This window comes from Macaca mulatta, chromosome 13 (genome assembly GCF_049350105.2).
Source record: "Macaca mulatta isolate MMU2019108-1 chromosome 13, T2T-MMU8v2.0, whole genome shotgun sequence".
NCBI classification, from domain to species: domain Eukaryota; kingdom Metazoa; phylum Chordata; class Mammalia; order Primates; family Cercopithecidae; genus Macaca; species Macaca mulatta.
The window spans coordinates 13,465,055-13,490,604 of NC_133418.1; the positions used below are offsets into that span (position 1 = coordinate 13,465,055).

Below are 25,550 nucleotides of genomic sequence, written 5' to 3' on the forward strand. Positions count from 1 at the left end.
GCCGAGATTGTGCCATCGCACTTTAGCCTGGGTAACAGAGTGAGACTCTGTCTCAAAAAAAAAAAAATTGGGAGAGAAGGTAGCAAGGAAGAGGTGCCTGGTGTTGACTGAAGGCTTCCTTTAAATAAAGGGTGTGATGTGATGCTATTCCAGTTGGCAATGCCCCAGGCCATTGGAACTGCACTTCATACAGTGACCATCGGACCATGCAATGACGTGTTACTTAGACTCAGTGCCTCAACCTTTAATCATGATTTCACACACTGTGCCTGGCAAAAGATTTTGTTCTGAATAACTTTATTGCAAGTCACATAATCTTGGTTTAGACTTGACACAACAGGAAGTTACAGAGCTGTAAATACCAATTGGTCATTACCTTACTGAGTTTAGAAAACTTTCAAGTTCGTGGCATACATTAATTGCACTTAAATAGGCAGTGAGAGAAAGATTTATAAAGACATCATTCAAAAGGATTTTTACATTTGGGTGTGCCTTACTCGATTACAAAAATTTCAAACCATCTTCCCACCTAGGGCCTAGGGCGAGTTTTCTCTTTCCCTGGGACTGAACTAGCACAAAGCACTAAAGGGTTGAAGCAAACGTGAGTATCACTGAAAAGCACTAGAAGAAAGTCTCGATGTGGCTGGAAGAAACCAGAAGGCAAGATTGCCTGGGTGAGAAAGAAAACATAAAAATCTGTGTGTGAGATCACAAGCAGCAACTTCTCCATGTTGACTTCAGATGTCTTTCCCACAGTCGGGGCACAGGATATCGTCCCTCTCTGTGAGGAAGCCACGCCCCACCAGTGAGAGGGAGCACTTCTTACAGTTAAAGCAGTCGTTATGCCACTGCCGTTCCTCAAAGGAGATGTATTTTGTGCCGCCAAGTCCTGTTAACAGAGAGAAAATAATACCGGATGAAGAAAATTAGAATCAGGCAACTGGGACTGAAGAAGGAATTGTGGTTTGATCCATTTCAAAGTTTGGATTGTGTAATATGGATAGTGTGAACTTCTAGTGAATGGGTGCTGGGAATCCATGTATAAATCAGATTCTATGCACAGCCTGGAGGATCTCGTGAATATCAGAAGAGAGATAGAAACTGGTTCCAAAATGATGTGATAAGTGCGTCAAAGAATGCTGACTGTATTTGTTATGTGTTTTCCCACAAAATGAAACTCTGTGAGAACAGGAAGCAGATTTCTCTTATGCCTTCACTAGGTGCCTCATGTTGCCTGGTGCTCAAATTTGTGTGATTTAATGATTGAAGCACCGAAGGGAGTGTAGAAGAGGAAAAGTTAATCCTCCCTGGGGTGGCCAGGAAAAGCCTCACAGATAAAGCACGATGTGGGTAGGAATGAGGGCAGAGGAATATTGTTGCAGCGGGAAGATCCTGAGAAAGCTGCAGACAGACAGAATGGAATCAAATATTTAAGGTACATTGGTCCCTGATTATAATACAGTTGGTTTTACCTAGTGTTTTTTCTCAGTGCTACAATAACCGCAATTCACATTCATATCTAACGTTTTACATTTAGAAGTGCTTTTATATAGATTGTATCACTTTATAAAGCTTAATGTTATAAACATTTACCTCAACAGAAGTTACTGCTGAAAACAGCATTAAAGATGAATATGTTTGGCAAAAGATTGCATTTTCCCCCTAAATGATTCCAAGGGAAATGTGGTGCATAAAGGACCAGAAACAGATATTTTAACATAGGTAAACTGTAAATACTATGCTTTTCTTCATATTTTAATTTCACATGGAAATGTAATGAGCTCTGCATTATACGTGAGAGAACTGTTTTAGTGACCTGGGAAGGTGATTTAGCTCAGTTAGGTGAACTTCGTTCTAGGCCTGAGGGAAAAGAAAGTCAAGGACAAGAACACAGGGGGTGTATAGATGTGTTTCTGTAATGATACTGAAAAGCCACATAGGAAAGCCAGACCACCGGGTACTCCATGTGTCTGCCACCTTCCTCTGATAGGGAAGAACCACTCCACTGAATGCAGTGGGATTGAAAATCCCACATCATAAAACTTCTCCTGTGTTATTATAGAAGACACACTTTTCTCTCCCCACCCAGTCACTAATTTGTGTAGTGATATGTGGTGACCATCTAAAGGACTTTAGTGTGAAGTCATCTGTTCTCCACACTGAATTTCTCCAGCCTGCTTAATAGTCTAGTCCAGAAGCCTGGTCTGCCGGCCAGCCAGATTTTGGGCTCTCACTTTGCCAGATCATTTGGGGGAATACAATATGAAAAACTCCTTAGAATGTACCCTCTGCCCTCATATAGCTGTGGCCTTGTGGCAGAAATTTCCCACTAAGATGCTTTGGAGTACAACCGTCCCCCTAAGATGCTAGGGGACACTTCTAAGAAAACAGTACAGCTGCTAAGCCTGAAAAGGCCAGTTTTTATTGTGCTTATGTGGTGTTACAGGCTCACAGGCTGCAGTTTTAGAGATAATCCAACCCAAAGCAGAAACTAAACCAGAGCACAGGCCATATGGTTGTGATCCGGTGGGCTGCAGAGGAAGTAATCATTACTTGCTGAAGCATAGCCAGTGCACCAAGGAGAGGAAAGCAGATAGGCAGAAAAGTCTGTGTTCAGAGCCTTAGGGAGGTCTGGGAAGTTTAGGGATATAGACAGGGTCACATGCTAAAATGCTAGGCCTTGTTCAAGCTTCCAATCCCTCTTCGAAGTGGGGACCCCGGGACACTCACCGCTGATGGGGTTGGTACACCCAGCACACTTCTTGGCATACAAGTCACAGAAGCAGTTCAGGCAGTAGGCAAAGTCATCGCGAGCCGTGAAGCGCTGCCCAGACAGCTGCTTCCTGCAGGCGGTGCACACAAAGCACTCCTTGTGCCAGGGCTGCTCCCGGTAAGTGACCCCTCCCGTGGTGATGGGCTGCAGGGACGAGTGGGAGAGTTAGTGTGGTCTCTCTGCTTGCAAGACATCTTCAGTCTCACTACTGCCACTGGACGATGCAAGATCCTCATTCAGAAAACGTCCAGTTTGTTAAACATCACCATGAAGCTGCTTTACAAACCTCACAGTCACTCGTTACCCTCGCCACACGCTTTCATTCCAGTGTCTTAGGCCCTGGCTTTCCCATTAGTGAAACTGGAGCTTGGGGGTTGCCCTCAGCCCTTCCCAGGGATGCTGGAGATCTAAGGCACAGGGCACCTCAGTGGCGTTGCCACCTTCGCGAGCAGGGAAGCAGCACAGTGGAGGGGTCGGGATTGAAGACAGCATCAAGGAGACGTGGGCTTGAATCCTAATCCTACTCCTTACCAGACCTGTGGCTGGGAGCAGGTCATAATAAAGATCTCTGCACCTCAGTTTTCTCATCCAGGAAGTGAGGGTGATGATGTTAAATAGGCAAGTTGATGGGGAGTCCTTACTTAGAAGCCTGGCAGGGCCGGTGGCTCATGCCTGTAATCTCAGGACTTTGGGAGGCCGAGGCAGGTGGATCACTTGAGGTCAGGAGTTCAAGACCAGCCTGGCCAACATGGCGAAACCCCATCTCTACTAAAAATACAAAACATTAGCTGGGTGTGGTGGTGCACCTGTAATCCCAGCTACTCAGGAGGCTGAGGCAGGAGAATCGCTTGAACCCTGGAGACGAAGGTTGCGGTGAGCCAAGATCGTGCCACTGCACTCCAGCCTGGGTGACAGAGTAAGACTCGGTCTCAAAAACAAAACAAAAACCCTGGCAAGTGGTAACCTCTCCAATGCCACTCATGAGCCTGTCTCTCCAGCCACTTACGGTGAAAGAAGGAAAAGGCTTAAAGGACAGCTGGGACTGGCACCTGCGGATGCCACAAGAAGATATGGGCATATGGGCATCTTGGAAGTTTTGGGAAAAATCAGCCAGATGCCTTCATTCTCACCCGTCTTGTGGTCTCAGAACATCTGTGAGGTGAAGCTGCAAAGCCACACAAGGTGGAACGGCCATCAGTACCTCAATTTTACCTGGTATTTTTCTCCAAATGTTGCATCTCACATTCTGTTTACAAATGCGTGCTTGGTGGAGCTGAGTAAGCTATCAAAGGAGTGTAGGTGGCCTCAGCTTGGCAAACGAAGGCCATGGAAGATGGAGTGCAAGCACCTCACAGTCACGCTTTTTTGCTTTTTATTTTTTGAACATTTCAGTATCATCCCGTAATTCCTTTGGTCTTTACATAAAGCTTGTGAAGTAAGAAAGATACTAATTTTATGGGTGAGTAAACTGAGACTCAGAGAAATTAAAAAGTGACTTGCTGAAGAATTCATAGCTGGTTAATGACAAAGCAGGAGCTAGAATTCCAGACTCCCTTCTATCTTGTATTCTTTTCATTAAACCATGAATCATAAAGCATCTTCCTATAACCCACCCCACCGCACAACAGAATGAACACAAAACACGCTTGGTTGCAACGCATCCGTATGCATCAGTAGCCTGTGTGTGTAAGACGTCTCCTCTGCCTGCAACATATGTCCTCAGTCCTCCCTCACTCCGGATTCCATGCTTCCCACCCACATCAGCTAACTCGATGCCTCTCAGCATAGCATGATTTTCTCAGAGACTCCCTCCCTAAACGCCACCCTGGCCCCCGACTCCTCAGATGAGTTGAGGTCCCTCCATTCCACACTCTGCCTTTCTCCTCCACAGCACACTGCTTAGTAACGACTGACGGGTTTGACACTGGAGTGTACTTCCAGCTAGACTGCAGTTAAGTGTCTGCATCTTGTCCAGCATCGGATCCCCAGTGCCTGAGAGGGCCAAGTTCATGTCGAGGAATGGATGCTTCTGGCGTGAAGGTTTTTGTGTGTATTTAACGAACATGTGCACAAAAGGCATGCATCCCAGAAGGATGTGTTGCTTTCATTTCCGCAAATGAATAAAGCACACACTGGAAAGATGACAGAGGAAGAGCAATTCAGATGAACTTCTGTTAGGTCTTGATGAGAAAAACAAACCAAAATGAAAATAAAATGGGGAGAGAACAGGGAAGAGAGTTCCTAAAATAAAAGCAAGAATGAGACCTCAATCTAAGAATAAAGAAAAAAACAGGAGTTCGTGACCAGTCTGGCCAACAAGGTGAGACACCATCTCTACTAAAAAACACACACACACACACACACAAAAATTAGGTGGGTGTGGTGGTGGCGCCTGCCTGTAATCCCAGCTACTCAGGAGCCTGAGTAGCTACTCAAGAGCCTGAGGCAGGAGAATCGCTTGAACCCGGAAGGCAAAGGTTGCAGTGAGTTGAGATCATGCCACTGTACTACAGCGCAGGTGACAGAGTGAAACTGTCTCAAAAAAAAAAAAAAAAAAAAAAAAAAAAAAAAAAAACAAGCATAAATGGAGAGGAAATTAAGAGAAATAAAATCTAAAATAACAGTAAAGAACAAAAGGGGCTGGGTGCAGTGGAGGCGGAGGCAGATCGATCACCTGAGGTCAGGAGTTCCGAGATCAGCCTGGCCCACATGTTGAAACCCCGTGTTTTCTAAAAATACAAAAAAGTCGGCCAGGCATGGTGACGTTTGCCTGTAATCCCATCTACTTGGAAGGCTGAGGCAAAAGAAATCGCTTGAACTGGAGAGGCAGAAGCTGCAATGAGCCAAGATCGTGCCACCGTACTCCAGCCTGGGTGACAGTGTGAGATTCTGTCTCAAAAAAAAAAAAAAAAAAAAAAAATGGAAACGAGAGAAAGGCTGAATGGAAATTGGTAAGAATACTCAGCACTTAGAAAAGGTGCAGGCAAGGGGGACATTCTTGCCCAGGCCAGCCAGGTACAGGTAGAGGCACTGGGATGTTTCTCCATGGCCAAGAGGCAAGGGTAGAGGCCCCAAGGGCAACACAGCAGAAGCTGGGTAAGCAGGGTCAATGAGAGGATGAGAGCAAACAGAACCTGCAATGAGTTCCACAGCTGGCATTGCCCAGGGCGAGTGAGCCGTGGGAGGGTGCCACTCAACAGGCTGATGCAAAGCCTAACAGCACAGAGACGCTGGAAGCTACAGCATAATCAGAGTTGCGTGTGTGTGAGAGTCAGAGGGCACAGCAGAAAACCAAGCTCCACCCTGACGGGCACAGGTCGGGGGGCAACTGGGCAGAGAGTTGGCTTCCTACAGATAGGCAGTTCCCTTTCTTTCTTTAACCCTAACAGAGCCATGACTGGAACAGATCGAGTAGTTAAGTTTATTTATTTTTATTTTTTTAATTTTTTGAGATGGAGTCTTGCTCTGTCACCCAGGCTGGAGTGCAGTGGTGTGATCTTGGCTCTCTACAACCTCCACCTCCCAGGTTCAAGCAATTCTCCTGCCTCAGCCTCCCGAGTAGCTGGGATTACAGGGGTGCACCACCATGCCCAGCTAAGCTGTGTATTTTTAGTAGAGATGGAGTTTCACCATGTTGCCCAGGCTGGTCTTGAACTCCTGACCTAAGGTAATCCACCAGCCTTGGCCTCCCACAGGTGATCCACTAGCCTTGGCCTCCCACAGTGCTGGGATTACAGGCGTGAGCCTCCTTGCCTGGCCAGAGTAGATACATTTGATAAATGATCTGTCCCATATCCACGGGGGCAGACTTTTCTCCTTTACTTTTCTTCTCACATCCCGTCTCTCTCTCCTCCCTGCTCCCTCCCTTCCTCTCCCCCTCTTCCTTCCATCTTTCTCTCCCTCTCAAGTTTGCAGTTGTTTTCTTGGTTTATTCATGGAGAGAAGCTGAACAAGACAGCTTTGGGATAGTGGCTCCCCTTCCCTCTAACATCAGGTCATCGACATAAGAATATATTTAGAATGGTCTAGAAGAAGGCAGGGTTAAGCGATTTGATCACAGGAGCTCAACAGCGTTGATGTTTTTGAAAGAAGGATGGGCGCCCAGACCCAATGGATAAAGCTCGGCATGTAAGGCAGGACAGGCACAGCTCCCACGCCATTCCAGTATCACAGGTATCCTTGTTTTTGGAAAGAGAACTGACAGACATGGACCATGGAGGCAAACCGGCCAGGATGTGCAAGGGCCAAGGGGGAATCTGAAATACCTTTTTGCACTGAACGCACTGCATGGCATGTTGTTTCTCATAGCAGGGCACACAGAAATTCTGATTGTCTTTGGGGATGAAACTCTTGGTTCCAATTGGCTGCTGGCAGCGGTGGCAGATGAAGCAGGTCTCATGCCAGCTGCTGCCCTTGTACTCCATCTTGCGGGTACCTGTCATCAGGGTCAAGAGGAACACAGCAGAGTTATGCTTAGAGGGGCGTGGAGTCCCAGCAATTGCCTTCAGAGCTTGCCACCCTCTAGTTTTATGACCAGAGCAAGTCACTTCAGCTCTTGAAGGCTCACCTCTAAATGGAGGTAATTCCTATTTTGTGCAGGGCATGGACTTTGTCTTTTGGTTCACTACTGTACACCCAGCTCCTAGAACAACACGTGTACATTTTAGGTACTTAACATTTATTTATTGAAAACCGTGGTTAAGAATGTTAAATCTAAAAAAAGTTAAGTCTGCCTCAGCAATGCAAAGTATAAAGGGAAGTGTGGCATAGCTCCGATTAATTTCTATGGAGCATGACTTTTGGAGTCTAGGGACTGTATTCACCTACTGCACACCTAATAAAGAACGCCCTGTCTGGTTCGCAGCAGGATGGAAATGGCTGGAGTGTAAATGAACCTGGAACCTCTAACCTGATTCAGTGAGCAGCCTCTACAACACTCACTTTACATACTGGCTGTTGAACCAAGTTGTGATGTATGTTGGTAATTTTATGCACTGTGCTAAGTGCTATAATTAAAACCTACATGTAGTTTTTTTTATTTTCGAGACAGGGTCTCGCTCTGTCACCCAGGCTGGAGTGCAGTGGTATGATCCTGGCTCACTGCAGCCTTGAACATCTGGGCTCCAGGGAAATTCCTGCCTCAACCTGAGGAGCTGGAACTACAGATGCACACCACCATGCCTGGCTGAAATCTTCATGTGTTACTTGTACCTCCCATTTAGCAATTGCCTAAACCCATGCCATCCATTGTCTTTTGAGTAACTATTAGCATTTGATACATTTCTACCATTTCTCCAAGTGAACTGAGGAGCTCTAGAGAACTGAAACACTTACGGGTCACCCCTGCCACCACCAAGCTGGACTCACTGCAAATGCTCGGTGTTTGTTGACTGACCTTTTTTTCATTTTTGTTTACCAGAAAGAAGTGTATCTATTTATAGTAAGAGATGATTCCAGATAGGCATGTAAACAAGTACCCTTCGTGTAAAGCAAATGTAAAGAAAGATCTGGGGAAATGAGTATCAGGGACAAAGAAACAAGAAAGTGTTGTAAGTGCCCGGACTAGCTGAGGGGCCTGGCCCCTGTGTGAGGACCAAATCCAGACTGCTGCCTGCTTTTCAAATGAAGTTTTATTGGAATGCAGCCACACCCATTCATTTACTTCCATGGTTTCCATCCGCTTTCATGCTAGATGGCAGAGTAGTGTGCAACTGTGTGCAGTTGTGCAGAGTTGTTGTGTAGTTGTGGTAGTTGAGTAGTTGTGACAGAGACTGTATGGTTCACAAAGCCCCAAATATTTATCTGGTTTTTGAAGGAAAAATGTTGCCAATCCCTGGGGACTGCGGCATGAGGGTCACATACATGTGACTTCTACTAGCGGTCAGGGAATGATGGGGAATCAAGCCGACGGGGGGACTGCCCGCGCCAGACCAGGTGTAAGCAGCTGCAGTAACACAGGTGGCTTATAGGAGTCTATAGACTAGTTCGTAGCTCTCAGCCCCAAAATCTCATGGTCCCAAGGACAAAGCTAGGGGTTTTATTTTAGCTGGCTAGAAAGCTGGTCAGGAAATGTCTGTCCTCCAGTAATTAGGAATGTGCTGAGAATTATCACATGATTGTTATTTAGGATCATTTTCTCAGCTTCCTGTCCTTCCAAGACCAGACATTTGAGATTATATAAAATAAGCAGGGTGTGTGGTGGGGGGCAATGTGTGAGAGGGAATTTGGGTTGATGACACGCAGTGATCTTAAAATTGAAAACTAAACTGTACAATCTATGGAATTTGATTGTGGGGTGATGAATCCTAAAACGAACATTACGTGAAGCAATGGAAATTCAAGTAAAAATAGTGGAAGGACTTTAATACACACTTCACAAAGATATTCTTCCACCTCCATGCATACTTTTGTCACTTGCTCTTTGGATCTCTGACCTTCATTCTGATCAAGCAGCCCAGAAGCCAAAGGATTTTGCCAATGAATATGGGGCAATTATGACTCTCGTGACATTCTTGGCGAGTTCTGAAATAAGTCTTATCAGATAACACCAGTTCGAGGGCAACTCTACGTGCAGGGAATGCACGGGGCACCTGGAGCCTCAGGGAGGTGGCGCGTGCACATCTCAGGCAAGGTGGCAGCCTTGGCCGCAGGCCTGCGTGGTCATATGCAGCAACGCCGGCAGGTGGCAGGGGCGTTCCTTCTCCGCACTGAATCGCACACTCTGAACCGAGTCTCCCGCAGACCGAAGCGCAGTCTTAAGGAAGGGATGTCTTAATCGGATTCAAATAGTCAAATTAGGCTGGCTGCGGTGCCTCAGCCCTGTAATCCGAGCACTTTGGGAGGCTAAGGCGGGAGATCTCTTGGGCCCAGGAGTTGGCGACCAGCCTGGGCAACATAGGGAGTCCCTATCTCTACCAAAAAACGTTAAAAAACAACAAATTAAGCTGGGTGTGGTGGTGTGTGCCTGAGGTCCCAGGTACGTAGGAGGCTGAGGTGGGAGGATCATTCGAGCCCGAGAGGTCAGGGCCACAGTGAGCAGTGATCGTACCACCGCTCTCCCACCTGAGCGAAAGAGCGAGATCTTGTCTCAAAAAAAAAAAAAAAAAAAAAAAAAAAAAAAAAAGGCAAATGAGGAGCCAGAAATTTGGTTGCAGGGTTGGAGACACTATCGCTACTGGAGTCTGCGCATGCGCAGAGGCTGTGGTGCCTCTGTAAGCAACGTCTGCTAATAGGGGCGCGAGAGCTGGTAAACCCCAGCACTGGGGTTTCTGATGGTACTCCAGTTTCCTGATTAGTCATCAGGACACTGACTTGTGTAGGGGTGTGGCGCTGGCGGGTTGAGTTTTTTCACTCGTCCTCTAAATGTAAATTCACTGCAAAAGCTGTGTGCACTGACGCTGTAACCCATATTCATCTTAAATGGGTTCGAACACTTTTAAAAATCAAACCCAGGCAGGCAAGTGCTTTGATTCAGCGTTTTGTTGGTGGTGGTTTGTTTGTTTTGCATACACCAGGATTCTTCTAGACACCCTGCTTTTGGTGCTCAGTCCATTTCTTCTGGCGGAGGCAACTGTAAAATGGGGATGAAGCCATCCAACCCAGGGGACACTGAAGATTAAATGGGATTCGGTAAAGCAGCAGTGTCCGACCCCTCTGTGTGTGCTTAGGGGCCAGTAGCTGTGGCTGTGTTGCTATTATTACTACACAGCATTTCTTACCACAGAGCCTGAATTCCAGCTTCCCTCATTCCTTAGTAGAAGAGACTGCTGGCCAGTTAATTCTCAGATATTCAGTATGGGTTACCCCTCACTGAACATTGGGCTTTTACTTCTTATCTGATCATGTTTTTCCTTTCTTTCCCTCCCCAGTAAACACCACAAGAAAGAGAAGGTGTGATGGTTAATTTTATGTGTCAGTGTGGCTGGGCTCTGGTACCCAGTTGTTTGGTCAAAAAAACAGGTTTATTTGTTGCCGTGAAGGCGTTTTTTAGATGTGATTAACGTCTAAGTCAGTAAGCTTTGAGTGCAGCACATTACCCACGTATCAGGGCCAGGCTTCATCTAATCAGTGGTAGGCCTTAGAAGCAAAGACTAAGGTTTCCCTAAGGGCAACTCATTCTTCTCAAGACTGCAATAGACACACCCTGGCTGAGTTTCCAGCCTGCTGCCCTATGGAATTCAAACGCTCCCATTTGGAACTGCAGTATCATCTCTTCCCTGAGCCTCCAGCCTGCTGGGCTGTTCTACAGATTCCAGACTTACCGCCTCCACAATCTCATGAGCCAATCCCTTGAAATAAATCCTTCTCTCTCTCTCATTTTTTTCTCTCTCTCATCTTTCTCTCTCTCTCTCTCATCTTTCTCTCTCTCTCTCTCTCATCTTTCTCTCTCTCATCTTTCTCTCTCTCATCTTTCTCTCTCTCATCTCTGTCTCTCTCTCATCTCTCTCTCATCTTTCTCTCTCTGTCTCTCATCTTTCTCTCTCTCTCTCCCCCCCCATATATACGTATCTATGTGTATATATTTCTGCAATTGATTCTGTTTCTCTGGAGAACCTAACAAACACAGAAAGTCAAGACAGGTGAAAAATTCAAAATCCGGGAAATATGCATATTTTTTATGTCATGGTTGGTGCTAACAGTTAAAGTCTTAAATAGCCCCTAGACTCCCCAGTGGAAGCTTCCTTGGGCCCTTGTTCAGGAAACTAGTAAGGGTTTAATTTGTTTTTCAATTCATGTTGTGGTTCTTGTTGTTACTGAGAGTGCTGTGTCTCTGCAGTGACTCCCTGTGGGGCAGGACACAGGTCAGCCTGGCTTTCTACGGGCTTCGGTTCTCATTCGCAGTGTCGCACAGCACTGGGGCCCGAGTTTCCAGCCTCTGCAGGACCCATGTGATCTTGGACAAGGCCTTCCTGCCTGGAGCTGCCTCATCTAAAGTCACCATGTAGCCCCGCCACCTGTCTTCCCTTACAGCTGCCAACAGGGCTGGGGTTGTGTCAGCCTGGGCATTTTTCTTCCCTGTCATAGTGTGTCACAGTTGTTTTTAAGTTGTATTAACCAGAGAAATGTAGTAGCAGTAAGAAACCATCTTACTGAAGGTCAAATAACCTCCTTGCCTTTTTAAAAATGATGATTCCTTATCCTACATGTCTTTTTTTTTTTTTTTCCTCCAAGATGGAGTCTCACTCTGTCACCCAGGTTGGAATGCAGTGGCACAATCTCAGCTCCCTGCAACCTCATCCACCTCCCGGGTTCATGCAATTTTCCTGCCTCAGCCCCCCGAGTAGCTGGGACTACAGGTGCACATTGCCATGTCCAGCTAATTTTTGTATTTTTAGTAGAGATGGGATTTCACCATGCTGGCCTGGCTGGTCTCAAACTCCTGACCTCATGATCCGCCCTCCTTAGCCTTGCAAAGTGCTGGAATTACAGGGGTGAGCCACCACACCTGGCATCCTACATATCTTTTAAAACTATTTCCTATATGTCAGTCTCTTCAGTATTTCTTTATTATCAAAAACAAAGCAAACCAACACGATGAAACCTTGTCTCTACTAAAAGTACAAAAATTAGCCGGGCGTGGTGGTGCATACCTGTAGTCTCAGCCACTTAGGAGGCTATGGCAGAAGAATCTCTTGAACCTGGGAGGCAGACGTTGCAGTGAGTCAAGATTGCACCACTGAACCATGTTGGCCAGGCTGATCTCAAACTCCTGACCTCAAGTGATCCACCCACCTCAGCCTCCCAAAGTACTGGGATTACAGGCATGAGCCACGATGCCCAACTTCTTTCTGTATTTTGAAATTCCATATTTTTTTGTCCCCTTTGCTTTTCAAAATAAAAGATTCTGCCCTCCCACATAAAAGACAAAACAAAAAAACAAATAACTCCCCCCCCGCCACACACACACACACACACACACACACACACCCCATGAGGGACACAGTCCTATCAACACACAAGGCACCTTTATTGCCGTCCTCAGCACCTGGCCCAGTTGCAGCTGTGCCCTTTTTGACTGTCCATCTAGAACACCAACCCTACAAGGGCAGAGGACCAGGTGCACCTCGGCTCACACCCCATGGATGCTCGGCTTGAGCCCAGTGCCTGGCACGCAAGAGCACCATGCACACTTGGTGAAATAACTGAATGAGTACACATTCAGCAGGTAGAAGCAAAGAAAAGAGAGACCATCTATGGTGGTGGGAAAGTGGGGGCTGATGCAGGAGATGTATTTTTAAGGGGAATGCCCACCATTCACTTACTCTTAACAATTCGAATGCATAACACTGCCCCATGTGCATAGGAAAAAGATCCCGTTACTGCCCATGATAGAACCCGTTATGTGCCTGCTTTGTAAGGACTCTAAATACTCCTCTGTAATTCAAGGTAAAAATGGAAAGTCAACACGAGTGTCTGGAACCAAGTCAATGTGAACAGGGGGTCAGAGGAACGTGCACAAGGCCTGAAGCTAGGCTGGCTCACGCATGAGAAAGGTGTGTCTCCTGACCTGGCATGATGGTCTTCTTGCATTCCTGGCACTTGGATGAGTACTCATTGGAATAGCAGTCTGTACAGAGCAGCTGGTCCTCCTTGGCAGCAAAGGGCTTGTCCACCAGTGAGTTTCTGCACTGCGAGCAGTGGAAACAGGCTTCATGCCAGTGCCGGTCCTTGTAGGACAAGTCCTGTGGAGCCAGACCACACGAGACAGTCAGAGGCAGGATAGGAGGGCTTGGACCCCACAGCATTGGGGCCCCTTGCAAATCTGCAGGGCAAACAAGGAATGAAGGTGGGCGGAGGCACCCTGGTGCACCCACATTCATGCCCCAGGACCACCTAACTGCTGAAATCAATGAGGACTAGGCTGCTTTTCTCTTGCTGCATTTTGGAGCAACAGGTTAGACAGATGTGCATGTATGCACGTGTCTGTGTGTGAGAGACGCTTCTCGAAAACAAAGGGATTTCCCTTAGGTATTGCCTGCAAGAAAGAGAAACAGAAAACATGAACACCTATCAATTCGTCTCACACCACATCCGGTGACAGAGAAACAGACTGCAGGAGGTCCTTGCCCGAGGGAGCCCTGCCCAACTCCGATGACCGTGATCACCGGTGTGGCAGAGAGGCTCTGGGTGTCGGGATGTTCACCAGAAGGAGGCCCAAGGACTGACGGGTGGGAAAGAGTCAGGACAGAGTGCTTGTGTGGGTGCTCCCTGTGTGGGTGGCAGTGAGCTGGGGGAGGAGGGGAATTTCAGGCAGAGAAAGGGCACAGACACAGAAGATCTGGGGACGGGGAGCACGTCAGATTGCAGGGACCACAGGCCGGGGGCGAGGTGGGAGGGCCCCCCGGCCTGGCTGGACCGGAACATATGGCTGCCTTTTTGCCTTTTATGTCTGCGTAGAGATTCCGTTGATCCTGAAGGCAGTGGCGAGCTGCTTTTCAACAGGAGAGTGAAGTGCTCAGACTGGGGGACAGGTAAGGGTGTGGGAGTGGAAGGGGGTGAGGGTGAGAGAAGTGAGACAAAAACTGGGCACACATGGGAGAGGCCCTGAGAAGACAGATGTATGCTTTTGAGTAAAAGATGAGAGACAGAAAGGAGCCCTGCAGAAAACTCGACTCCACACTTGGCTTCATCTTGCCTGAGAAATAAGAGAACCTTCCACATTTGCCTTTTAAAAATGACATACGGCATTTTTAAAGTGCCAATAAAACATTAAAATAACAATCTATTTATGCCCAGCTTCATCTTAGAAAGAATATGTTTCTATCGCTGTCTTTGTGTTTCCAGCTCTGACCCCAAATCATCATCCATTTATTCATGAGGCAGAAACAGAATATTAGTCTCTGCACGGTTTCCTGGGCCAGCTTCCGGTTGGTAAGTATCCTGAACAGGGCGCAGGAGGGCTGTTCTCGCGATGGCCCCGAAGAAGAGCCTGCCCACGGTGTCTCTGTTACTGAAACCGAAGTCGAAGCTGGAGTTATGCTGAGTGTAGGATGTGAAAACATGGATCTTAGCCTTGATTAGAAAGTCCTAAAACACCAACTAACTCGGAACCAAAACCAGAACAAACAGTTCTCTTTTGCTGAAGTATCTGTGTGTGTGTGTGTGTTTTCCTGGAACCTGGAACCAAACTAAAGTTATTTGATTTGGTGATCTCTTTGCGCATTTTGTTTTAGTTCAAGGAATTTTAAAAATGTGAACACTGAGACACTTGGAAGACAGTCATGACTATGGCCTTTGTGAGGGGCGACCTCGTGTGCTGTCCCTGTTGGAAGTTTACTTCCTAGAACATCTGGGAATAGGATTATTGCTGATGCAAGATAATAACGTGTGAAGGAGAGGTAGGGCACAGTGGCTCACGCCTACAATCCCAGCTCTCTGGGAGGCAGAGGTGGGTGGATCACCTGAGGTCAGGAGTTCAAGACCAACCTGGCCAACATGGTGAAACCCTATCTCCACTAAAAATACAAAAATTAGCCGGGTGTGGTGGTGCGTGCCTGTAGTCCCAGCTACTTGGGAAGCTGAGACAGGAGAGTCGCTTGAACCTGGGAGTCGGAGATTGCACAGCCTGGGTGATAGAGGGAGACTCTGTCTCAAAAAAAAAAAAGGAATGAAGGTGAGACGAGCATAGAGTGCTCTCAAAGCGGGACTAAATGCCCTGGTTTCTGTGGGATTAGTTCTCAGCTGAGCCCACCACCCCTGAGTATCGTGGGTCCCCTGGGGTAGGCACTGCCTCTCACGGGGACTCCAGGGCAGCTTGCTCAAATGTCCAAGTCCTCTCCATCCTTGAGAACCCAAACTGGGTATACACTGGGAGTTGAGGGCAGAGGGCTGCCCTGTCTTTTGTATTTTTAGCTTAAAGTATTTTCAGAAATCTGAGGGGAAAATCACCTGTGTTTTATGGGTTATTTTGACAAATGAAATAGAGGACAAACTGCTTTGATTTGAGTTAATGTCTACACATGTGAACTCATGATAAACAGCAAAGCCCACAATCCACATGGACATCATCATCATTCAGGAAGAGGCATGTTCTCCATTCTTTCCACGCACACGCCCCAGCTTCAAAAAGACATCTGAAACACTAGTGATGACCGTCATTACCCCATCTGCGGGCTCCAGGCACGGCACAGCCCTGCAAGGTAAATGTTATTACTGAAGGTCAGAGAAGTTCCGTAACTTGCCCAGTCACATACCTGGCACGGAGCTAAGCCAAGCTTTGAGCTCAAGTCCTCCTGATGCAAAAGTTATTTCCACTGAACCAGCCCAGGCAAAATCCTGGTCAGGTCTGTGTTACTCTTTGCTTTCAAAGCAGATAGCCTTGAGGAGATGTGTGTGTGTGTCCATTAAAAAAAATCCAGAAACGACCAAATTCTCGCAACTTTCTAGAACGTATTTTGTACCTAAATGAATGTGGCTCAGCATTGCCTTTGTTTAGACTTTGAATAAAATTGAACAAACCATTAGAAGCCCTATCCACCCAAAACAGTAATCAGCCTAATTTAAGAAGAGATGGAGATTTTATTCATGTTATCACTGTTAGAATGCTGATTGTGGAAGAAATGCATTACGAATAAATTTTGTATGGAAAACAGCATGGCACCTCCTCAAAATATTAAAAGTAGAATTACCATATGATTCAGCAGTTGTACTTTTGGATATATACCCAAAAGAATTGAAAGTAAGGTCTCAAAGACACATTTGTACATCCACCCTCATTGAAGAATTATTCACCATAACCAAAAGGTGGGAGCAAGCCAGGCATCTATCAACATGTGCAGGGGTGAACAAAATGTGGTCTGTGCATACAATGGAATTTTATTCCTTTATTAGAAAGGAAAGGAATTCTGACTCATGCTACAACATGGATGAATCTTGAGGACATGATGCTAAGTGAAATGACAAATCGGTCACAAAAGGACAAATACTGCGTGATCTCACACATGTGGGATACTTAGGGAAGTCACATTCATGGAGACAGAAAGTAGAAGACTGGTTGCCAGGGGCTGGGATGAGAGGGGAATGGGAGTGAGAATGGGTCCTATAACCCATTCATTCCTGAGGTTGCAATTTTTTGAATTTTTACAATCAGACCTTGGCGATGATCTTGAGCAGTAGGATGTTTGTAACTCCCACATGCTTAGCGTTCCACTAATGGAATACTAGGCATAAATGGGTTTGATGGGGGCAGTATTTCAGATTCTCAAGAAGCAAAAGCTCTGGGGATTGGTTGCACAGCAATCTGAATGCACTTACTACTGAACAGTACACTTAACAGTGGTTAAGGTAAGTGTGATGTTCTGTGTATTTTGCCACAATTAAAAGAATAAAAAAGTAAGTTTTGGCTGGGCGAGGTGGCTCATGCCTGTAATCCCAGCACTTGGAGGCTGAGGTGGGTGGATCACCTGAGATCATGAGTTAGAGACCAGCCTGGCCACCATGGTGAAACCCCATCTCTACTAAACATACAAAAATTAGCCAGGCGTGGTGGTGCCTGTCTGTAATCCCAGATAGGAGGCTGAGACAGGAGAACCTTGAACCTGGGAGGTGGAGGGTGGAGGTTGCAGTGAGCCAAGATTGTGCCATTGCACTCCAGCCTCGGCAACAAGAGTGAAACTGTCCCAAAAAGAAAGAAAGTAAGTTTTGATTGTTATGTAGTAGGTGAAAAACACCTTTTCAGAAGTGACGTCTGTCCCCCTGTGCAGGCGAGCCACCTCTGAGAGGACTGCTTGTTTGGGGACAAGCTGCAGAATGTCTTCCGTGACCCAGGACTCACTGTCTGGATGGGGCAGGCACCGGGGAGACGGGAGGAGATCCCTGGCCTCCCTCTGGGAAGATGGTAACTACCACAGCCCTGCCCAGGGAGGAGGCATTGCGCACAGAGGGGTGGCAAGTTATCAGTGACAAGAGAAGGAAAAGAAATACAATTTCTAGGAAATTTGCCTTTTGGGGCTGACCTTTAAGAAAAACTGAGGGAGAAATCTCCAAAGTCAACATGAGAGCGAAGCCACTAGATGTCACCACAGCCTGCACTCTGGTCATTGAGTCCCCAGATGGAGGAAAGAGCACATCAGCGTCCCTGGACAGACATGGAAAAGCTGGCTAAGACATGCACATGGACCCAAGGCACCGCAGAATTCCACTTTTCCTACAGTTAATATTTATGGCACTTTTAAAAATGCAATAGCTACGGTTTAAGACTGATCCGTTGACAGAGACATGTGACACCTGAAACTGTCCCTCTTAATGTGGATACTATCCTCATGTTACTGGGCTAAGCATCCATGCAAGACTTGAGGACCTTCTGCAGGCGCAGCCTGTCCCCTGCGCCCTGCTCTATCAGATCCCACCTCGCAAGGTGCAGGCTGCATTCTCTCAGGACAACCTGGTCTGCTATATCCCCTAAGAACCATCTCGCCTTGGCTCCTGCCAGAAGCTGCCCTTTCCCTTCAGGCTGGTGTAGAGTGGTTGAGGCATGCAGAGATCCAGGTTTTGTCCTAAGAAACAGAAGACAGAGTGCCTTCCAGAAAGTGCCTCTTCCTGCCCAGGGCCGCATTATCTCGACATCATTCCCTGGGGCCGTCTGCACTCAGCTCCCAGTGTTTCTCTCAGCCTACCTCTATGAATTGCACACATATGCATTCCTGAGTGAATCTGCATGCAGCAGTTCCTAATTCTAAAACCTTCTACAGGAAACTCTTTTCCCTTAAGATAAATATTAACCTGTGCTCTTAAGTTTTGTGATGTACAATAACTAAAAATACTCCATCAACAAGCTTGCATCACTGTCGTTGCTGGGTCCTCAGTGGGAACAGAACTGGCCCACCTCCCTGCTGCAGTACACGGCGATGGTCTTCCTGGGCCAGCAATACCTGAACGCCGGCTGCATGCAAGCAGGATGGGAGAGCATGGGGTCCCACAGTCCACATCTCTTGTACCACTGTGGGCCAAGCGTCCGCCCCTCTGGGATCCCAGGAGCCCGTGATTAAAGTGCTCGGTTATTTCACCCTAGGGGTTCAATTCAAGGGCCCAAATGCCAGACTGACTAAACTTAAATCCGGGCTCTGCCCTATGTCAGGTACATCACCATGGCCAAGTAACTGAACCTCTCTCACCAGATTTCTGACCTGTACAGCAGGAATAATAGACCCACTACTGGTTGTGACAAGCATGTATAACAGTTGCTGGTGTGTATTGCAGTTGCTCAATGGATGTTAGTATAAGTCATTATTTAGATCACAGCTAATAATGAGAAGAGTTGCCTCAATGTGTCACTTGCTGAACCTACATTTCCTTATGAAGACAGTCCTGTCAATGAGAATATCTGCCATCTTAAAGTTCCATGTTGGTAACTCTGCCACTCTCCTTTGGCAGGTGCTTTTTCATTTCTCAGCCCTTTTAAATCTAAAATTCTTTTTCTCAATTCTTCATACCTATTTTGAGCCATACAATAACTTTATGAAATAAAGTTTTATTCTTATAGATGAACAGATTCAATGTAACGACACCAGTAAGTGTTTTCTCCAACATTCCCACTGCCCTTCCACCTGAAATGATCCAACAGAACTAAACCGTGCTCCTGGTTTTTTACCTGGCATATCAGCCCCTTTGCAAGTTGACCCCAATTCGCTTTCCAACCTGACCCTCTGGTCTGGTCCCCTCCTCCTCATCTCCATACCTTTGACCATGCTCTGTCCCTGGCCTTGGAATATCCTTTCCCTTCTCCCCAAAAGGCCACATCCCACTTGGCTGCAAGTCCCAGCTGAAATCGCATCTGTTCTGCAAAGCTTCCTTGGCCAGGGCAATGCTGGCTTCAGGGAAACCATGTGCCATGCCGGCTACCTAGCTTGTATGTCTCTTTCCAAATCCTATTTGGAAACTCGTAGGTAACTAATTATGCCACGGGGTTTCCCTGTCACTCTCTGAATGGGGCGCTTAGTTTGTGTTCTCTTTAGAAGTCTGAGTCAAGTTAATAAATTCATGTCACTGCTTCCTCCTGGACTCGCTTCTTAAGAAAGTTCACAGTAAGGAGGAAGTGAGGAAATACTTTATGGTAAGAGGAAGGTAACTCAATATTGCCAGGTTTGATTTTTTTTAGAGATCTTGGCCAACATGGTATTCTCTGAGTCTCAGCAGGAGGGAAGATTTTAGCCACATGGTTCCCTAGAGCTTAGAGGTAGACTGGAAATTGCCATCAAAAGGCCTAGAAGTGAGACTGTCATTGATTAGACCCAGGTCCCTGAGCCTGTGCTTCCTACCACACTCTGAATCTTTACCTGTGAAGACCTAGTGCCAAGTGACCCTTTTCTTTTCTTCTATCTGTTCTATCTATCATATATCTGTTTAGAGACAGGGGTCTTGCTATATTGCCCAGGCTGGTCTCAAACTCTTGGCCTTAAGTGATCCTCCTGCCTCAGCCTCCCAAAGTGCTGGGATTACAGGCGTGAGCCACCATGCCCGGCTCAAGTGACTCTTTCCAAACAGAAGCTCCAAAACTGATTTTTAGTTTCAGTTATTAGCACCATGCCAGTAGCTTAATTTTGCTATTTCCTTAGTACTCCACTGTGAACAGCAAACATGAGTGTAACAGAGATTGCATTTAGATGCTGAGAGGCAACAGGGTAAGAAATACGGACACCTTGACAGACTTGCTGAAGAACTTTAAGATGGAAATATCCGGTTTTAAATTCCCCTAGAGAGAAATTGAAAACAAAAAGAAAGAAAAAAAGAGTCTTTTATACTTCCCAGAAAAAAATACCAAGGCTAATCTTGTGCTCACAGAAATGTCATACATTGCAGTAAAATGTTGATAAACATGTAAGATTAGGCCCACATACTTCCTTTCTGGTTTTGTATTTTTCCATTTCAGAAACATTCCTAACATGGGCTGTGCCTGTTGCTTGGCTCCAAATGTGTCCTTTTTAAGACTTTAGCTGAGCTTGAGTGGCAAGTGGCCTGGAGGGAGCCCTGGACCCCGCAGCTCATGGACGGTCTGGGTGGCAGGGTCACCAGACTGAAACGGCTGGCTCTCATCCTCCCTCCTTCGCACCCCGTTCCACCAGGGCTGGGACCAGCCATTCTTCAGATCCATACGATTTCACTTCAGAAATGGATTCTCACGTCATTCATGCTCAGCATTATGAAAAGATATTCTATGCTTGAGATCATCAGGTTTCCAACGGTACATTCTTTCAAATCCTTACAAATAAAGATGCGGAAAAATGGACAACAGCAGAAATGACAGCTCTGTGTTGGCAGGTCACAGGTCTCCCTAGACGTTAACTCATTCAATTACCCCGACAGTCCCATGAGCTTGGAACCCCAGTTTATAGACATGGAAATGGAGGCTTATAGGTGGCAGGACTTGTCCCCTTCGTGCAGCTCGTCAAAGGTGGAGCCAGGGAGATTCGGCTCCGGGGTCCAGCCTCGGTGCATGCGATGTCGCTGTTGAGCTCTGTGCACCTCTGCTGCTATGTCTTGCGGCTGAACTTTTGGTTTCACACACTGACAGGTCCTTCTCATGGAATCCATCCAAACAGCTTTGCTCCTGATCCTAGGACCCTCCTTGATTAAATTACCTTCACAAACAGACTTTTCTCTTGTAGGAGGAAATCCAAATAAATACACGTTTTCATTGCTCGTTACAAACTCTTTGGACAAATTCTACATGGAAGAAGATCCAAAAAGGTAATTTTCTCATTGAGAACTTAAAAACCACCCCAACAAATAAAAAAGCACCAGGTTAGCAGGCTGGACCCTGAGAATGTGACTGGAGTAGCTGCTCTTCCCAGAAAAGAGTCCAGAAAGACCAGCGGGGGAGTCCTGTGTCACACCAAGGACAGAAGGATGGGTTTTTCAAACCTGACCTTACACCTTTCTCTAGGCTTGGTCAGAAACCTTCCAAAATATACTAGAGGCATCTAGATTTAACCTGCATGTGTGAAAACCTTTGTCTCCTATTTCAGAGACAGGTGGCTTTCTGCCAAAATACCACTGAACTTTTCTGTCCATTACCAAACATTAACTGAGACTTTTACAGCATGATGGGTAAACCTCTGCCAATTTGATCATCACTTCAATGTTTCCTATTTAATTAACTACAAAAGCTGGAAAGAGAGTTTGTGAAACAACTTGAACCTCACTTCTGCAATCATGACCATCTAAAGGGGGCCACGAGAAGAGTAGGGGCCTTTGACTGAAGGTCACTTGATAGAGGCCAGGTGGTCACCACCTCTTACTCACAAGGACTGACTACATCTGGCCCGAGAGTCGCGTAGACAGGGTCCTGTCCAAGGTTGCAGGTGGCAGGTGGCATCGCATGATAGGTGAGGACCCTCTGGGTCTGGGCTCAAATTGTACCTCAGATTCTTCCTAATCCCGTTAACCCTGGGCAGGATCCTCATCCTCTCTAGGCCTCAGCGACTACTCCATAAAATGGAATGAAAAAAGTTCTTACTATAGGGTGTTAGGAGGAATTTAGATCATGCAGTTTAGGCATTTACAAGTGCCTGGAACAAGTCATCAGGCGACACACGGTGGTTTCAATGACTACCACTAAAAGCTAAACCCAGAATGCTAGTTTCTGATCTGCAGATCTTTTGTTCTTGTTTATTATTATTTTTTTCTCTTCAGAGCACCCTCTATGCACATGGGTGGGTGTGGTAGCCCGTCCGATTTCATGGCATTGCTTGCAAACCCATGGAATATTCAAAATCTAGGTTAGGTGTGTCACGCAGGACTTAAAATCACCAATTTGTTAAATGCACAGTATTAGCAGCCATCTGTGGAACTCCAGCCTATTTTTTATTTTTATTTTTTTAAGATGGAGTCTCACCCTGTCACCCAGGCTGGAGTGCAGTGGCGTGATCTTGGCTTAAGGCAACCTCTGCCTCCCAAGTTCAAAATATTCTCCTGCCTCAGCCTCCCAAGTAGCTGGGATTACAGGTGCACACCAACACACCCAGCTTACTTTTGTATTTTTAGTAGAGACGGGGTTTTGCCATGTTGGCCAAGCTGGTCTCCAGCTCCTGGCCTCAAGTGATCCACCTGCCTCGGCCTCCCAAAGTGCTGGAATTACAGGCATGGGCCACTGTGCTCAGCCCTATTTTTTCTTTAGTTTGTTGAATTTTTGAAGCCCAGAACATAGGTAGATCTCCCAAAAACTCTGTAATCAGTCTACAAAAATATTTTGTTAATAATAACAGGTATCCAAGAAAACATTCAGGAAGGGTGTAATGTCAGAGGATCATAACACTGCCTAGTCTCCACTATTACACTGGCCATACAAATCAATAATCTTTACCCTTTGAGATCACAGCATTTTCCCAGAGTAACTTAATAGAAAAAAAGGTTACAATTCAGTGGCTACATAGAGAGGATGTTCAAACTATAGAACAGGCTCTGAAGTCTTGCCTGTCTCATTGAAGTAGGTCAGGACTCTCAAAATTAGCCTAATTCCTATAGGCATGCCAACATTTAAAATGTACACACATGAACATATCCTTTAGAGAGAAGTAGCTGAGGCCCGTGGTGGCTGTGCTATTTTAAAAGAAGACATTGGCCACCAGACCTAAGAGCGCAGTTCCTCTATCAGGTATCCCCCCGCCTGCCAGGACTGTGGGCTTTACTTCCAGAAAAAAACAGGAACATTTCTTTTCTATCATTGCTTCCACTACAAACCCAACTACCTGCTTATTTTTGAAAGTCAAGAAAATCACGCCTAAAGCATCAGAAGCCCCAAATGCCAAGGTCTCGCTTCAACTCGATGTCTCTTTTTGTTCCAAAATGTAGAAAATCATACAGTGTAACCCCACGTATCTCAAAACATGAATCCGAGTTGAAAAGTTCAGCACAATTCACTCCTGGCTTGACAGCAGCCTGGATGATTTTGGCTGCATTTGGGAGACTCTTGTTTATTTGCTCATAAAACATGCGTGGAAGTGGCCGGGCGCGGTGGCTCAAGCCTGTAATCCCAGCACTTTGGGAGGCCGAGACGGGCGGATCACGAGGTCAGGAGATCGAGACCAGCCTGGCTAACACGGTGAAACCCCGTCTCTACTAAAAAATACAAAAAAACTAGCCGGGCGAAGTGGCGGGCGCCTGTAGTCCCAGCTACTCGGGAGGCTGAGGCAGGAGAATGGCGTGAACCCGGGAGGCGGAGCTTGCAGTGAGCTGAGATCCGGCCACTGCACTCCAGCCTGGGTGACAGAGCATGACTCCGTCTCAAAAAAAAAAAAAAAAAAAAAAAAAAAAAAAAAAAAAAAAAAAAACATGCGTGGAAGGATGACTGGTTTTAAGGATCTTTCCACTAACTCACCAGAGAAACGGCAAGTGATTTTTGTTTTGTTTTTATTTCAGCCACTGGTCAGGGATGATTAGCCCCAAATATCCAAAATCTGTCCTTGAAAGTGAGAGTTACCCTTTGCCAGATGATATCTGAACCACTCACCTACTTAAGTATTTCTTTTCCAGGTGAAGTTTTATCATTGTATTTTTCTCGGGCCGTCTAGTTCTTCCTCAAACTGGACATTTTTATTGATGTTTCCAAAATGAAAAGCGACAAAGAGAGAGGGTGAAGTGTCTGAAAGGTGTGTGGAAGGGACATGTCACAAAAAGAATAAGGAAGCAGTCAGCAGAAAGGTGGCAGTCTGGAGCTTACCCTGTCCGCTGCTAGAAGAGTGTGAGGGCTTCTATCTACATATTAGAACCATCCTATGAAGCAGACCCCTGGTTCTCCCCAGTTTTGTTTGTTTATTGAGACAGAGTCTTACTCTGTCTCCCAGGTTGGAGTGCAGTGGCATGATTCTCAGCTCATTGCAATCTCCACCTCCCAGGTTCAAGTGATTCTCATGCCTCAGCCTCTCAAGTAGCTGGGATTACAGATATGCACCATCACACTCAGCTAGATTTTTGTATTTTCAGTAGAGACAGGGTTTCGCCATGTTGGTCAGGCTGGTCTCCAACTCCAGCATCAAGTGATTCGCCTGCCTTGGCCTCCCAAAGTGCTGGGATTATAGGCGTCAAGCCTATGTGCCTGGCCTGGTTCTCCCCATTTTATAGATGTGGAGATGTGCACGGAAGGGTCAAGTAACTGACCCAAGGCCATACAGCAAGTGAGACACGGAGCCCGGGCTGGAACTGGGCAGTCTGGTGGCTGAACTCTCATGCTTGGCCTGTTAAATACTGGTAGAAGTGACCAGTGGTCTCTGCTGAACCACGCTGTGCCATCCCAGGAGAGCCGTGAACGCATTTCCCCATTGAAAGGAAACAATACAAATCCTGTCCTTCTCTCATTAAAGGAAAAGAGCCCACAATCTTCCAAGGACTTTGTGCTTTTATGTGCCCATTTATCCAGGAACCCACTCTGGTTCTCTCATGCACACATTCATTCATCAAATATTGACTGAGCACAGCACCTGCTCCGCGTTACTCACCATGGGGCAAACAGACAAGAGGAAGAGAGCACCGCCCTTAAGAAAGTTACAGTGTTGGTAGGCAGCTGGGTGGTTAGATAAGGGCACTAATAACTAGAACACAGAGAATGTACTCAGAGACACTAAGCACGAAAGTCCTGGCAAGGCCTTCACCCAGTGCTTGTGGGCAGAGATCACATTAGCTAGAGGGAAGAAGCTTCCGAAAGGCTACATGCAGGGTCCGCACCTCTCGGAGGGGGCTCAAGAGACAGACTTTAGTGGTGGATCAGGGCTTCAGCACAAATCACAGAGAAGCCCGTGTTTCTTGGGGGAGCAGCCGGGGACCCGCAGAGTCCCGTGGCAGGTAC

The 25,550-nt window shown here is 46.5% G+C and overlaps 1 protein-coding gene and 2 long non-coding RNA genes across 6 annotated transcripts in view; 1 reads left to right on the plus strand and 2 right to left on the minus strand.

The window, feature by feature from the left end:
• Positions 1 to 280: 280 nt before the first annotated feature.
• The window catches only part of FHL2 (four and a half LIM domains 2), a 77,448-nt gene continuing 52,178 nt past the window's right edge, over positions 281 to 25,550 (minus strand). For all 4 annotated transcript variants that reach the window (XM_001109039.5, XM_015113044.3, XM_001109208.5 and 1 more), the window contains 4 exons: positions 13,281 to 13,455; positions 7,039 to 7,208; positions 2,731 to 2,917; positions 281 to 889 (listed from right to left, as the gene is read on the minus strand). In XM_001109039.5, coding sequence (XP_001109039.1) covers positions 738 to 889; positions 2,731 to 2,917; positions 7,039 to 7,208; positions 13,281 to 13,455 — 684 coding nt within the window. In that variant the 3' untranslated portion in view covers positions 281 to 737. The remainder of the gene's footprint in view (positions 890 to 2,730; positions 2,918 to 7,038; positions 7,209 to 13,280; positions 13,456 to 25,550) is intronic.
• On the plus strand, positions 13,462 to 18,542 carry LOC114671894 (uncharacterized). The gene is made up of 2 exons (XR_013402614.1): positions 13,462 to 14,244; positions 14,558 to 18,542. It is a non-coding gene; the product is annotated as an uncharacterized LOC114671894 (long non-coding RNA).
• On the minus strand, positions 19,339 to 25,536 carry LOC144333685 (uncharacterized). Its single transcript, XR_013402616.1, has 2 exons — positions 24,219 to 25,536; positions 19,339 to 21,433 (listed from the first exon to the last, which is right to left on the minus strand). It is a non-coding gene; the product is annotated as an uncharacterized LOC144333685 (long non-coding RNA).